General features: G+C 39.6%; 2 protein-coding genes and 1 pseudogene across 11 annotated transcripts; all 3 read left to right on the plus strand.

The window, feature by feature from the left end:
* The first annotated feature begins 908 nt into the window (after positions 1–908).
* LOC104422192 (protein TPX2) lies at positions 909–3086 on the plus strand. 4 transcript variants are annotated; one of them, XM_010034444.2, is made up of 7 exons: positions 910–1062; positions 1173–1238; positions 1804–1848; positions 1925–2023; positions 2185–2244; positions 2334–2428; positions 2630–3086. In XM_010034444.2, exons 1-7 carry the CDS (start codon positions 1030–1032, stop codon positions 2763–2765), a joined length of 534 nt encoding a protein of 177 aa, XP_010032746.1. In that variant the 5' UTR covers positions 910–1029; the 3' UTR covers positions 2766–3086. The 4 variants fall into 4 exon arrangements, with proteins under 4 accessions (XP_039159937.1, XP_010032746.1, XP_039159936.1 ...); XM_039304003.1 differs by lacking the exon at positions 1925–2023 and having other exon boundaries at positions 909–1062; XM_039304002.1 differs by lacking the exon at positions 1173–1238 and having other exon boundaries at positions 989–1062.
* A 1078-nt stretch (positions 3087–4164) lies between these two features.
* LOC120288740 lies at positions 4165–7140 on the plus strand (annotated as a pseudogene).
* A 1782-nt stretch (positions 7141–8922) lies between these two features.
* Positions 8923–14612, plus strand: LOC104422193 (pre-mRNA splicing factor SR-like 1). Of its 7 annotated transcripts, XM_039303489.1 has the most exons (6): positions 8924–9072; positions 9723–9775; positions 9883–10094; positions 11398–11478; positions 12952–13023; positions 13458–14612. In XM_039303489.1, exons 3-6 carry the CDS (start codon positions 9969–9971, stop codon positions 14334–14336), a joined length of 1158 nt encoding a protein of 385 aa, XP_039159423.1. In that variant the 5' UTR covers positions 8924–9072; positions 9723–9775; positions 9883–9968; the 3' UTR covers positions 14337–14612. The 7 variants fall into 7 exon arrangements, 6 of the variants coding, with proteins under 6 accessions (XP_039159427.1, XP_039159426.1, XP_039159423.1 ...); XR_005546993.1 differs by lacking the exon at positions 13458–14612 and adding an exon at positions 12526–12624 and having other exon boundaries at positions 8923–9072; positions 9723–10094; positions 12952–13011; XM_010034445.3 differs by having other exon boundaries at positions 9723–10094.
* The last annotated feature ends 468 nt before the right edge of the window (positions 14613–15080 follow it).

Raw genomic sequence — 15080 nt, forward strand, 5'->3', positions numbered from 1 at the left:
AATTTTTCGATTCGCGACCTAACTAAAAATAGACACGCCTTTCCTTATCTCATTACATAATAAAGCCAAAAGGACAGTCCCGACCAGGCCTTTGCTTAGTCATCTTATGCGTTCATGGTTGGATAACGGCTTCATCAAGAAAACTTGAAAATCAGATGTGTTAACGACCTCTGGTTCAAACTTTTGCTTCTTTGGACCAGTGTTTTGGTTGCAGTAACTTGACTCAGATTCTGTTCACGCTCTATTGATTGGTGCGATTGTTTGAAAATTTTGGATGCGTAGAGCTAAAGATGCAAAGTGGTCGCCACGGCCGGTATACAAAAGGTTATGCAGGCCAATTGCATAAAATTTTCATGTCTAACCCACTCGCCGAGCTCCGGCTAGCATGTTATCTGGTCTATGAGGTTAGTGAAATGTCGTATCATCTAACTGGAGTTCACCCATGCACGGTAGAGTTCCAAGTCATTTAAAGTAACATAAATAATTTGTTAACGACTGCTTCGGGGGTACTTACTGGACAACTGGACCGATTATCTTAATAGTACTTACTACATAACTTGGTCTCACGCCTCACCCTTGCGTGATCAACTTGAAAATAGTTTCAGATGCATCGAGAACATAACTAAAAGATCTATGCCCAAATAGGCTTATCAGAAAAGAGGTCTGTATTTATCGTGCATTTAGTATGTTGCTCAAATGGAAATGAAAAACCGATGAAACCGTGTTCTAATTCAGCAACTAGCTATGAAAACTTCACTTCAAAAAGCACAATGAAAAGACAAGTGGAGATCTGAAGCAATTGATAAGAAGAGTATATGTTGAGAAGGAGATTCAATCAGACAGTTTGGTGGAAAGAAAAGCATTGCAGATTTCTCAAGAATGCTGGTGATATGGCAACAGACATGAATGAGCAACCCCGGGACAGTTACCAATCTCCAAACTTCCTCCACTCGGCTTCCCCTCTATATATTTCCCTCTGATTCACTCGCATCTCATAGCACACATTAGAGTCACCACCAAGCTAAGCACATGGAGACACCACATGCCAAATCTGCACTTAAGGTTGTTGGCTGTTTGCTATTATGTCCCTTTTTCTTGTCCTGATTATTTAATGCTCTGTAGCCGGTGCTGAGAGACTAAATGGCTTTCCTCTTTGTTTTCACGATACTAAGAAATTTGTGAAGGTAGGCTCGGAGTCCTCTCTTCCTTGGAGCTCCGCTGCCAGGGCCAGAGGAATGGTTAGTAAAAATGAATTACATTTCTCAAAGAGCAAGTTTTGTCTTTCAGGACAGATGCCAGCTCCATGCGACAAGCATGTGCAGCAGGGAAGCCTAGTTGCATATAAACTATGATGACACTCCGAACACGGTCTTCTGGTCTAAGTTGTAATGTGATGTCAGCAATTTCATTTCTTGATCATTTACTGCTTGCCGGAAGTACAGAAGACACTGCCACGTTTATGATATCAGGATGACATACCCTACTGCAAGTTATATTTCTTCAGTCTGTTCGAGATACATCCAAATAGGAGATCTGCTTTACAATGCCCAGTAGTTTGTGAGCAGACATGAACAGGAAAAATTGAGTGCTCGATGCTAAATTTCGCTTTTTATGTTTGTTGAGTCAGCCTCATGATTTAGTTCTATGATATTCAGAGCCTGTACAGTGTCCACCTACTTTTAGAAAATGATGTTTTGCCATTTCTAGAGTCGTCATATATCATAAGTGTCTTTTCTAGCTTTAAGTCACTCAGCTTACTGAAAGAAGAGAACAAAGTAATCAAAATATACTTCAAATCCACAGGCAAAGGAGGAAGTCAAAGAGCAACTTTCCGCGGACAAATCGAAGGTAAGGTGTCTTTTCTGCATTCGAACTCTCTCTCTCTCTCTCTCTCTCTCAATCACAAGGTTACATGCCTCTTTAGGCTACCCAGAGGCCTGCTGCAAAAGAAAATACCAAGCCTGCAGATTTCAAACTCCACACACAACAGAGAGCTGTCAAACGTGCGATGTTCAATTACTCGGTGAGTCTTCATCATGCATATCCATCATGACATCATGTGCATGTATATGCGCACAGCGCATGTATTAAATGGAAGTTGATTAGTACTCTTGATCAATAGTATGTAGATTACGATATGAATTAGTCAATCTCTTAAGGTTTCTAATGGGGCACCACAAGCAGGTTGCGACCAAGCTGTATCTCATGGAGCAACAGAAGAAATATGAAGAGAAGTTGCAAAAGGTGTAGAAGAGAATTAAAATGGTATCTGACAAGTTCCAGATTTTCATGAATTGCACTTCCATTTCTAATATGAATCTATAAAAAAGCAGATGATCGAAGAGGAAGAGGTACGGTTGCTGAGAAAAGAGATGATTCCTAGAGCCCAGTTAATGCCTTTGTTCGACAGGCCCTTTTACCCACAGAGGTAAAACTTAAGATCTTGCCCAGATTTGGATTCACATTGTCATATGAATGCGATCGCTCTTGAAAAGCATGAGCTTTTAGCGAGATAAACAGGATCTCTCTCTCTCTCTCTCTCTCTCTCAAACACGCAGAACAGGTCTAGACAATAACAATTACTCGGAGAGCAGTGACTAAATTCTTAATCGGGTTCTTGTCCTAGCAGATCGAGCAGGCCCCTGACCATCCCCAGAGAGCCAGCATTCCGGATGTTGAGCAGCAAATGCTGGACCTGCACATGCTGCACCCATCAGCTCTACGGCTTCCACCAGCACTGTCACCCCTTGAAGCCCATCAAGTGATGACAGTTTGCACGCGTTATCGATGTTCATTACACTAGTCATTAGAGGGACAGCCTCAGGTGTCCACCAACCACCTTTTGTTTCTCCTCTTGTGTGGGTTCTGCATAGTGTCGCAAATAAGCCATTTTGCTCTGCCTGTGTCGCGAGTCTTTCCCACAGTTTCTTGAGAGCTTTTAGTTTATGGTTTTGCCAGTGTACCATAGAAGTTTTTTCGTGAGAACGAGAGAGAGAGAAAGAGAGGTGACTCGTTATAGTCAAAATAAGTCTGTATCATATGTCCCCTGTATCATAAATGTCAACACCAGTCTTTCTCCTTCCATCCAATCATCCAAATCTCTCTTTCCGCAGAAGTTTTCAAAACCGCAGCAGATTAGAACGCTGAAGTGGATGGTACTGTGACTGCAGTCAGAACAAGTATAAAACAAAATCAATCAATCTGCTCATTTCAAATCTTAATCACAAGATAAACTTCTCCTAATCTAGATTAACCACACACGAGCAGGTTTTTGGAGCTTGATTTGCTCTTGTTTCATTGCCCAAGCAAGGGAGTAGATAATAGTAAAAGAATACAATGGACCTTGAGCTTGGAATTGGAAATGGAATGACAAAAGCCACTTGTCTTCGTAACACTGTATTGAGCTCTTAACAAATTACCGTTTTCGTGTTGTACCTGACTGAATTCGAACATTATTCATATATTAAAATTGGCTTTTTAAAAAAAAAAAAATTCTTGACCACTGACTAATATCGAATTTTGAAGTATAATCTTTGAAATGGCGTGCTGACATCCGTTAATAAAGATCATATCCAAATTAATTTTGAAATTTTTGTGCTTTTTCCGACAAAGAAACTTTGGGTTGATAAAGCTGGGAATTTGAAATTTAATGGGGCAAATTAGCAGAGAAGGCAATCGCATCCTTATTTAAACCCATGATTTAGGAAGGCAAATAAGAGTCAATCTTGGGTTGAACTTTTTCTTTAATTTTCCCTCCTACATATTTGAGTGCTTAAGATTTGATTCTCTTCTAACGTTTGATCCCCTTAAATATTCAAAAGTCACATCGATGTTAACATTTGAAATCAGTTTAAATCAATTCGACTTCACTTATAATTTTTCTTAAAATTTAGATTTCTTTTGTTTGAACTGGATTGTCATAATTAATTTTCCAAACTCACCCTCTCCATCTATTGTCAGACCACGAGGTTTGATAGTAAATTACTGTCCTATGTGCTCCAACGTACTAAAAATTTGGCTACATAAATTCGAAATTGGAGTTTCTACTGTTTCAAGAAGAGTATCTGAAGCAACTGATAAGAAGAGTATATGTTGAGAGGGAGACTCAATCTGACAGTTGGTGGAAAGGAAGGCATTTGTAGATTCCTGAAGAATGCTGGCGATATGGCAGCAGACATGAATGAGCACCCCCAGGACAGTTACCAGTCTCCAAACTTCCTCCGCTCGGCTTCTCCTCCATATATTTCACTGATTCACTCGCATCTCATAACCGACATTAGAGTCACCACCAAGCTCTGTACATTGAGAAACCACATGCCAAATCTGCACTTAAGGTTGTTGGTTGTTTGCTATTATGTCCCTTTTGTTGTCTTGTTCATTTGATGCTCTGGGTGCATTTGATAATATTTCTATTCAAAAATTGTTCTAGGAAACATAAATAGAAAAAATTATTTCTATTTCGAGGAACAAATTTTGACTAGAAAAATGCCTTTGGTAAACTCGTTCTTAGAATAAAAAGGAATAAAAAAAAAGAATAAAACATGTTTGGTAAATTTGTGTTCTTTTTTGGTTTCTTTTAATTTTTTAAATATTTTTATTTTTTTTTTATTTTTTTTATTTTTCTTCCTTGTGGCCGGCGGCCTTGCCCAGGCCATGGCGAGGCTCGCCGGCCCTCGGCGAGGCCGAGCGTCGCCGACCGGCGCAAGGCTTGGCCTCGCCCGAGCTCACCCAAATTTGGCGAGTTCGAGCCTTGCCGAGCCACCGCTAGGTGTCTTGCGATTTGGGCGAGCTTGGGCTCGCCCAGATTCGGCGAGGCTAAGCTCACTTAGCCACTAGCGAGGCTTGGCCTCATTGAATTTGGGTGAGCCCGAGCTCGCCCAGCCAAGGTGAGGTCGAGCCTCGGGGCGGTGACAGGGTCGGCGATATCGCCGCCCTCGACGGCCGGCCACCGGCCATGGCCGAGACTGGCGACCGGCCAAAAAAAAATAAGAAGAAAAGAAGAAAAATAAAAGAGAGAAATTTGTTTCTTGAAAGTGTTTTAGAAATAAGAAATAATTTTTTTTTGTTTTTTTTTTTTTATTATTTTTATTCCAAATTTGTTCCTAGGAAAAAAAAAATATTTAACAAAAAATAATGTTCTTTTTTGTTCTCCGGAACAAAAAAAACAGAATTTTTGTTCATAAAAAAAAAATAAATACAAACAAACACCCCTCTGTATCCGGCGCTGAGAGGCTGATTGGTGTTCCTCTTTGTTTTTGCGATACTAAGAAATTTGCGAAGGTATGCTCGGAGTCCGCTCTTCCTTGGAGCTCTGCCGCCAGGGCCAGAGGAATGGTGAGTAAAAATAAATTACATTTTCAAAGAGCAAGTTCTGTCTTTTGGGGACATGCTCCGCAGATATCCACTGCCTGACCCCACGCGACAAGCGTGTGCAGAAGGGAAGCCTAATTATGTGTAAACTACGATGACGCTACGAACACAGTCCTCCGGTCTAAGTTGACCTTTGATTATCAATATAATTGGGTTAATGTGGTGACAGAAATTTCATTGCTCGATCATTTACTGCGTGCCGGAGGACACAGATGACACTGCCACATTCGTGATATCAGGATGACATACCCTATTGGGAGTTATAATTCTCCAATCTATTCGAGATACATCCAAATAAGAGATCCGCTTTACAATGCCGAGTGGTTTATGAGCAGACACGAAAAGGAAAAATTGAGTTCTCGGTGCTTAATTTTGCTTTTTTTATGTTTGTGGAGTCAGCCTATTGATGTACTTCTAGGATATTCTGAGCCTGTCCAGTGTCCACCTACTTTTAGAAGTTGATGTTTTGCTATTTCTTAAGTGTCCTCATTCATCATAACTGTCTTTTATAGCTTACGGTCACTCAGCTTACTGAAAGAAGAGAACAAACCGATCAGAGTATACTTTCAAATCCACAGGCAAAGGCAGAAGTCAAAGAGCAACTTTCCGCGGACAAATCGAGGGTATGATATCGTTCTGCATTTGAACTCTATCTCTCTCTCTCTCTCCCTCTCTCAATCACAAGGTTAAATGTTCCTCTTTAGGCTGCCCAAAGGCCTGCTGCAAAAGAAAATACCAAGCTTGTAGATTTCAAACTCCACACGCAACAGAGCTGTCAAACGTGCGATGTTCAATTATTCAGTGAGTCTTCATCATGCATATCCATTATGACATCATGCGCATGTACACGCGCACAGCACATGTATTAAGTGGAAGTTGATTAGTATTCTTGATCAATAGTATGTAGATTTCAATATGAATTATTCGTTGTCCTGAGTTTTCTAATGGGGCACCACAAGCAGGTTGCAACCAAGCTGTATCTCATGGAGCAACAGAAGAAATATGAAGAGAAGTTGCAAAAGGTGTAGAGGTGTCCGACAAGTTCCAGATTTTCATGATACGCACTTCCATTTCCAATATGAGTCTATCAAAAAGCAGATGATCGAAGAGGAAGAGATACGGTTGTTGAGAAAAGAGATGATTCCTGGAGTCCAGTTAATGCCTTTGTTCAGGAGGCCCTTTTACCACAGAGGTAAAACTTCCGATCTTGCCCAAATTTGGATTCCCATGGTCGTATGAATGCGATTGGTCTTGAAAAGCATGAACTTTAGCAAGAACTAATAGGATCTCTCTCTCTCTCGAACACGCCGAACGGGCCTAGACAATAACAATTACTTGGAGAGCAGCGACTAAATTCTTAACCGGCTTCTTGACCATCCCCAGAGAGCCGGCATTCTGGATGTTGAGCAGCAAATGCTGGACCTGCACGTATTGGACCCATCAGCTCTACAGATTCCATCAGCATTGCCACCCCTGGAAGCCCATCAAGCGATGACAGTGCGTGCGGTATCGATGTTCATTACACTACTAATTAGAGGGAGTTTTCCTCTTAAGTGTGTTCTACATGGTCTTGCAAATAAGCCATTTTGCTCTGCCCGTGTTGCGAGTTTTTTCCCAGAGTTTATCGAGAGCTTTAAGTCTATGGTTTTGCAAGTGTACCGTATAAGGTTTTTTTGGTGAGAACGAGAGAGAGAGGTGACTCGTTATAGTCAAAACAAGTCCGTATCATATGGTACCTGAATCATAAATGTCAACACCAGTCTCTCTCCTCCCATCTCCATCCTCTCATCCAAATCTCTCTTTCTGCAATATTACATCGTGAGTCTCGTTCAGATCAAGGATCATCGCTAAGCAGACGTTTTAAAAACCGGACAGATTAGAACACTGAAGTGGATGGTATTGTGACTGCAGTCGGAACAAGTATTAAACAAAACCCATTCAATTTGCTCATTTCAAATCTTAATCACAAGATAAACTTCATCTTGTTAACTAAAACAAAAATTGTCTTCCAAAGAAAGAAATTTGGGTAAAGTTGGAAACGAGGCTCTTCGTTTCTTAAAAAGATGCTTGATTGAATAGGCCCAATTGATTTAAGAGTAGGCTTAGTAGAGAATATAATGGATAACGAATTTGGAAATTGGAATGACAAAAAATTGGAATGACAAAAGCCATTTATCTTCATAACATTGTATTGAGTTCATAACTTATTATCACTTCCATGTTGTGTCCGAATGAATTGGAACATTATTCATATGTTAAAAAACAACTTTTTGTTGCTTTTCCATATTAATTGGAATATTTTATTTTTTATTCTTGACCATCGGCTACTATCAAATTTTGAAGTGTAATCTTTGAAATGGTATGCTTTTATCAAATTGTACTGGCATTTGTTGATAAAGATCAAATCCAGGTAAACTTTTAAATTTTGTGGGTTTTTCGGCCAAAGAAACTTTGGGGTTGATAAAGCTGGGAATTTGAAATTTTGTGGGGCAAATTAGCAGAGAAGGCAATCGCATCCTTATTTAAACCAATGATATAGGAAGGCAAATAAGAATCCATCTATCCAGGGCTGAAATTTCTCTTTAATTTTCCTCCAACATAAACACACATACACACATACATACATATATATATATATATATCTGGTCCTATCCATCATATTTCGGTGCTTAAAATTAGATTTTTTTTCTTAATGTTGAGCCCCTAAAATATTCAAAAGGCACATTAACGTCAACATTTTAAGTTGTTTGACCTATTTAATTTCACTCTTAATTTTCCTAAAATTTACATTTTTTTTTTTTGTTTGAGCTGGATAGTTATAAGTAATTTCTTTAACTCACCCTCTAAATTTACAAGCCGACACATGTTTGATAATTGAGTTACTAACCAATTTACTCCGATATTATAAGAAAGTAGCTAGATAAATTCTAACTTAAGCATAAGCATGAGCTCGAAATTGGAATTTCTACCGTTTCATTTAATTTAAAAAACTCACATTAAATTGTTGCCGCTGAACAGTTTGGTTTGATAACGGTTCACTCTAATGTCCTAAAAGACTAGCTAAGAATAGTCATAAAATAAGTTTCCCAAAATACTCTTTAAAATTTAAGGCTAGATTGTCCGGTTTGATAATTAAGTCAATGTCCGGTTCGCTTTAATGTCCTAAAACACTAGTTAGATAAATTCTAATCCAAGTAGAAACAAGAGTCCAAGATTGAACTTTCTAGTCGTTTCATTTACTTTTTTTTTTTTTTTTGGGTCAAAAGTTGTTTCATTGACTTCAAAAACTTTAATTTTTGAGGTTTTTTAGTTTTTTTTTTTTTTGCATTCATTCATAAATCTTATTAGAATCTAGAAATATATATATATATATATATATATATATATATGTGTGTGTGTGTGTGTGTGTGTGTGTGTGTGTGTGTGTGTGTTTGTCTATATATATTTATTTTATTTTATTTTTGTCGTTCGGGCCGGAAAGTCGTAGGTGATATCATCCTGAAGCCATCCAAGAGACCGGACCGCTCGGTTTATAAGGGGCGCTTCGGGCGGTTCGCTCCGAACTAGCAAAGACATATTCCATTGTACTGCGAGCTCGCCATTTCTAGGGTTTTGGATTCTTCTTCTTCTTCTCCTTCTTCTTCTTCTTCTTCTTCCTGCGAATCTCTCGATCGATCCGGCGATTCCTTCGATTCCAAATTGGTACGTGCTCCTCTCTCTCCTTCCCTCCTTCGCGCGTCAACGCGATGGAAGCTTCGATTGTTTCTCGAGCACGCCTGTCGGAGTTCCGGTCCTTAATTTTCGAGTGATTCGACGAATTATATGCCGTTTTCCCGCTCGAGTTCCTGGAATGCCCCTCGTCGTCGGCGTGATTGGTCCTGCGTATGCTCTTCTGATTTAGCGTTTCCTTAGAATGGTTGGAGTTCGCTAGCTCTCTGTAGGACTTTTTCCCCGCGCCGGGGGGGGGGTGGGGAGCTTCTTGACTTGCTCGGTGTTCTCGTGGTCGAGAAAATTGAGATGAAGGTAATTCGAAATGTGCTGATTGCGTAAAACCTTTTTTGGGTTTTTTTTTTTTTGTCGTTTTTAATTGAAAGCTCAATTGGGTGGATTCAAGAATCGGTGTTACGTTCGTCTAGTGGATCTTGGTTTTGCGGTTTTCGTTATTCGAGTGAAAAGGCGGATTTTTTGGCTTGTTTGTAGGAATTCTCTACTTTCCTGTGTTCTTTGTGCTTTTGCGGTGGAATTTTTTTGTGACTAGATTTGTTATGGTCCATACGCCTTCTTTTCTACACTTCTTTTGTGCGGTAATTGTTTCCCACATTGATACTGGTTGGGTTCGTGCTATGTTGCAGTATGGGCTTGTGATTCTGCTTGACACCGCTGTTGCAGAAGAGTAGAGATTTGTGTAAGTTGAGGCATACATTAGATTTAGAATTATGGAGATACAAACGAGTGGCAGACCAATTGATTCGTTACTAGAGAAGGTCCTGTGTATGAATATCCTCTCTTCAGATTACTTCAAGGAGCTGTATCGTTTGAAGACTTACCATGAAGTGATTGATGAAATCTACAATCAAGTTGATCATGTAGAGCCATGGATGACGGGAAACTGCCGGGGTCCTTCGACAGCATTTTGTCTCCTGTACAAGTTCTTCACCATGAAACTGACTGTCAAACAAATGCACGGTCTCTTAAAGCACCCGGATTCTCCTTATATAAGGGCGGTAAGTGCACTCTTGCCTTGCTTCGTTTTTATACCTGCTTGCTGAATTGTTTCTGAATCAGCAATGTGAAATATTGAAGCATGAGCTATTTGGATTCTGATGGTTCGGAGAACTTGAAGATTCTTAACAAGTGCTATTATTTGCTGTATATTTTCCAATATTCATTGTTCAAATCATTGGACTGTTTTCTTTTAGTTAAGTAAGCAGAGATTCCAATAAAGTTTCAATAAGAAGCTTTGGAAGGAACAATCACCATTACAGAGAAGAGACTTGTGGAGGATGATTTCAATAAAAGTTCAGGAAGGGATTTGCATAAGATCTCCAAATTAGGCCATCTGCTTAAATATTTGGTACCAGTTAATGCTTCTACAAACAAGTATTACATGCGAACATTCAGTTTTTGGTTGTTACTACTTGTAAATGATGCCTTCTTTCAAGATTCTTATTGTGTAACAAGAACACCATTGCTAGAAGCATGGCAGACTTTAAACCACTTGAGAGAATGAGCATTTTAATGGCTAACTTCTGCTTAATGATGAATGAAGGTGACCAATTCTTCACCTTTAAGTCCATCCAGCTTGACTTGGCCATGTTTTGAAGAAACCAGCTTGCGAGAATCCCCCTTCCTTTTGTAGTTAAACCGTGCATTAGATAACCCAAAGTGCTTGATAAACTATTCAGTGTTAAATTTCTCTTTTACCACTGAAAATCTTTGCACAATCTGATTCTCGTGGACTCCCTGTAGCTATTGAAAATGACAACTCAAAGATGCAGAATCATTCCTACCAAATTTTGAAAATTCCTCATGAATGTGGGGAACTGAAGCAGCAGGTCTTTATTACTGTGGAAGTAATTAGAGTGTAAGCTTCCCTCATCCTTGGAAACTCTCTATTTGGTTAGAGATGTAACTAAGAGTTGTTTCAATGTGGAAAGGCATCTCTTAAGTTGGTTCCTCTCTCTCTTAACGTGTGTATTCTGGAACCCGGTTCTTTCTTGCTATGAGTTCTTCCGTTAAATTGGAGGAAGGGCTTACATAGAGAAGAGCATAGTTGTAGCTTTCCAAAATGTCCTCTCAATTTTAATGCCCTCACTCCTCAGTCAGACACAAGTCTAGACTTTACATGACTTAAGAATGAAAAGTAGATTACCCTGCATTTTAAGATTAGTTTATCTAACAGCATGAGATTTTCATGCACATCGCCAGAGTGCTCTTTCTTCTGTAATGTAGGGGGCTGGCTATTATATGTTGCCGTTAGCCTTTTGTTATGCTTATGCTGGTGCTTACATTTCCAAAACTTTGCAGATTGGATTTCTGTACTTGAGATATGCTGCAGATCCTAAGACCTTATGGAGTTGGTGTGAGCCATATGTTAAAGATGAAGAGGTACCTGCAACTTTGCCTGAGATTTTATGGATGTGTTTTATAGTATGCTGAAGCACTTCTTCTTGTTGGGATGGTATGTTTATTAAATGCAGAATGAAAACAAGGGCAACTTCAGCCGGTCTTAACTATTGGAGAGAGAGTTATTAAAGGATGTCATATTTTCATGCTAAACAGCTTGAGGTGTTTTTGGTTTTGTTGGGATGAATTAGATACTGTAGCATGTGGCTTTGCGCTGTGGTCTAAAAGCTGCCAGACCGGCTTTTTCTGTATTGATAATTCATTGCTAACAAGATACTGAAAATTTTATCTTCTAAGTTCATGAGCTTCTATTGGAAAACTTGTTGGGTTCCTAAGGTCTCACTCACCTTTCTGAGGCTCTTATTATAATCACAAATATTTTGTGTCTTCAACCTTCCTTATCTTTGGTGAACCCTAGTTGTTATGAAGTTGCTGAGCACCATGAGACTTGCTTGTAACAAAACAAATGACTTTCTCTATTCTTAAACTTATTTGTTTGACTATCTGCTTCCTGAGAATGTTTTGGGAAACGTTGTTATGATGGTCATACGTTGCAACAAAGGTGAATCAGGGGAATTGAGTGTTTAGAAAGCCTTGAAACAAAAATATTAAAAAAAAAAAAAAAAGAAGTATATTGTGAGCTGCCTTTTGAATATATTTCACATCCATGCATGTGTCGAGAACCCATTCATGTAAAAACTAAAAAGCACCCACATGCAAATCAGCTTTTTTCTTACTTTCCTTTCAATAAATTTTGGAATCCCAGTACTTTTGCGTTTCTTTATATTTTTCTCTTTTAACTTTTACCTTCTCTTTGGTGTAGTCTTTACTGGTGCACCTGATGAGAGCAGTCTCTTAATTTAACTTTGCTTTATCTAGAGCTAAGATCCGTGCCTCTTCTTTCTGTGTAATCTCTTTCTTGTGGAGGGTTAATGGTCTGTGTTACAATTTTTTTTTTTTTTTTTTTTTTTTTTCACTTGGTTCATTACTTAGTCAGGAGTACTTTAGGTTTTAAAATGTCTGATACAGTCATCAGAAAGCAGCTAGCCGAGCATTGATTTGGGTGTGGGTGGGTATGATGTCCAAACATTGACGGATCCAATCTGGGACTGAGAATTATAACATGAGGCGAGTACATTTTTAAAATCTAAAGTCCCCTTGCTCAAATTCTCTCTTGCAGGTGCTATGACGCATGTGTGTGGCAGTATTTACTATGTTGCCGTTTGACATGAAATCACTTTTTTGAAAAGAAGACTTATATGTAGTCTGGGGATACTATTCTGGATGTAGTTCTTTGATTAACTTTTGTTAGTACTAAAGCTATCATCACTGCTTTTTGTTCTTAGGAACTGTAATGACTTATGGTTTTTATTAGGAAGAATTATTTTCTGGATGGTTATGTTGAATTTATGTTTTTGATGTAAGTACATACTGTTGACTTGAGATTGTTTTCAGGAATTTTCTCCAGGATCAAATGGGCGAATGACCACAATGGGTGTGTATTTGCGCGATTTGCTTCTTGGACAGGTAAGCTGTCCCAATCTCTAGATTGTGTTCTGATCACGAGTGTGTGCTGCTTCTATTGGGACCTTCATTCTGTAACTCTTGATTGATGGAAAGTCATCTCTATAATAGATTCCAAATGAGCCAAAGTTGTCTTTTCACTGTCTTGAGTGTCATAGAAGGTATAATAGTATCTACATAGATTTGTGGTACTTTTAGCCAGTACAGCACATGTAATCATGCAGTTATCCACTCTAGTTATTTTTCTTTTTGGACATGCTGTTCACCTTTGTGATCTGTTTGACTGAGCAATTTTACTGGTAATGATTTGTTCACTGATCATTGTATTGGGATAGCATATGCTTTAACACTCTCTGTCTCTCTCTCATATTTTGACGTTCTTATTTTGAGTCTAAAGCAATATCATGACAGCTACATTGTTTTTCGTTGTGCTGCAGTATTATTTTGATACTCTCTTTCCTAGAATCCCTGTCCCAGTTCTGCGGCAGATTGTTGCTAATCTTGAAAAGATGAAACTTCCTACCAAGCATTCTGGTGTGACGGGTGATACGACCCGTCATGGGTCTGAGGAGACTGCTCGACGACCCCCTTCTGTGAAAGCTTCTCTTTCTGTGTCTTTTGGTCAGAGGGCTCCTCATCGGGCATCAACTAGAGATTCCTCACCTGTTCGTCGCACCTTACCAGTACCTCCTTTTGAAAAAGGTGGTGGTGATGATCTCCGAAAATCTCCTAGCCATCGCAGCCAGAGCCGTGATGATCGAGAACATCTGGAGAGGGACACACAATTGGATAGAGACCGAGATCGGGATCGCGATAGAGAGAGACATCGTAGTGACCGCGATCGAGAAAGGGAGAGGGATCGCGGAGATCGTGAAAGGGAACGAGATAGAGATAGGGACAGGGATCGTGGACGTGACACACATCGTGATCGAGATAGAGAGAGGGATAGGGATAGATTGAGGGACCGCGATCGAGAATGGGACAGGCGTGATACTGACCGTAGATCCAGGCATGCAGAGAGAGATTATGAGAAGCGCAGCAGGGATTCTCGGAGGAGCAGGAGCCGGAGTCGAAGTCGGAGCAGAAGCCAGAGTCAGAGCCTGCGAGATGGTGGCGCGCATCTCGACCGTAATCATCACAGTCCACAGAAAGACGGAGTGAAGGAGAAGACCGCCGCATCTTTGAATCTAGCCAAGCTGAGGGATCTCTACGGGGATGCGAGCGATCAGAAAGGGGGTTCTACTATGGAAAGGATTCCTAGAGGTAGAAGTGAAGGTGAAGAAGTCATTAGACTTGGTGGGTCAACTTGGAAGTAGGATAAATGCATATGGACCCTCGGCAAGGATAGTCTTGCCGATTCATTTCGAGCAAAAACAGTTCGCATCGATCTATTTTGTTCTGTCTCACGCTCTTAACAGATACACATTGAAAGGGCGCGTACAGTTGCATTGAAAGGGTTAAAAATTGTGTTCATGTATAATTAGTCTCTGGTTTCTTTCGTTGACCTTTGCATCGAGCTATTAACTTTTTAAACAATGGAAATGAATCTTGTTCACCGATAGAGTTATAATTGAAGATAGATATTTCGATTGTACTTGTTTTTACAAGGTAGCGTTTCCTTCTGTTTTGAAAGTTGACCACAGCAAGCCAAACTTGTATTTTCACCTTGTGGAAAAAAAAAAAAAAGTAGGCGAAAAAGTGGCTTTAAGTGTATCATTAACTAAGAGCAGCTCTGCTGCGTACAATTTTTCCTCATGAATCGAGGTGAAAATGGTCGATGATTTGTTTGTATTGGCACACTGCAAAAGTTATTGTAAATCTTTTGATTCGGTTAATTGAGTCGATGATTTGTTTGTATTGGCACACTGCAAAAGTTATTTTAAATCTTTTGATTTGGTTAATTGAGTCAATGTTGACCGTCACTTAGTTCTTCACCTTTTCACTTAGCCGGTGTCCTAAACCTCTTATGCATGCCACGGGCCCACTTCCACAAATTATGCCCATAAAGTTCCGCTGTTCTTGCCCCTTCAGCAGTCAAATCTTCCAAAAAAAAGAATAAA

The sequence above is a fragment of the Eucalyptus grandis genome, chromosome 10 (assembly GCF_016545825.1).
Source record: "Eucalyptus grandis isolate ANBG69807.140 chromosome 10, ASM1654582v1, whole genome shotgun sequence".
In the NCBI taxonomy this organism is placed as follows: Eukaryota; Viridiplantae; Streptophyta; class Magnoliopsida; order Myrtales; family Myrtaceae; genus Eucalyptus; species Eucalyptus grandis.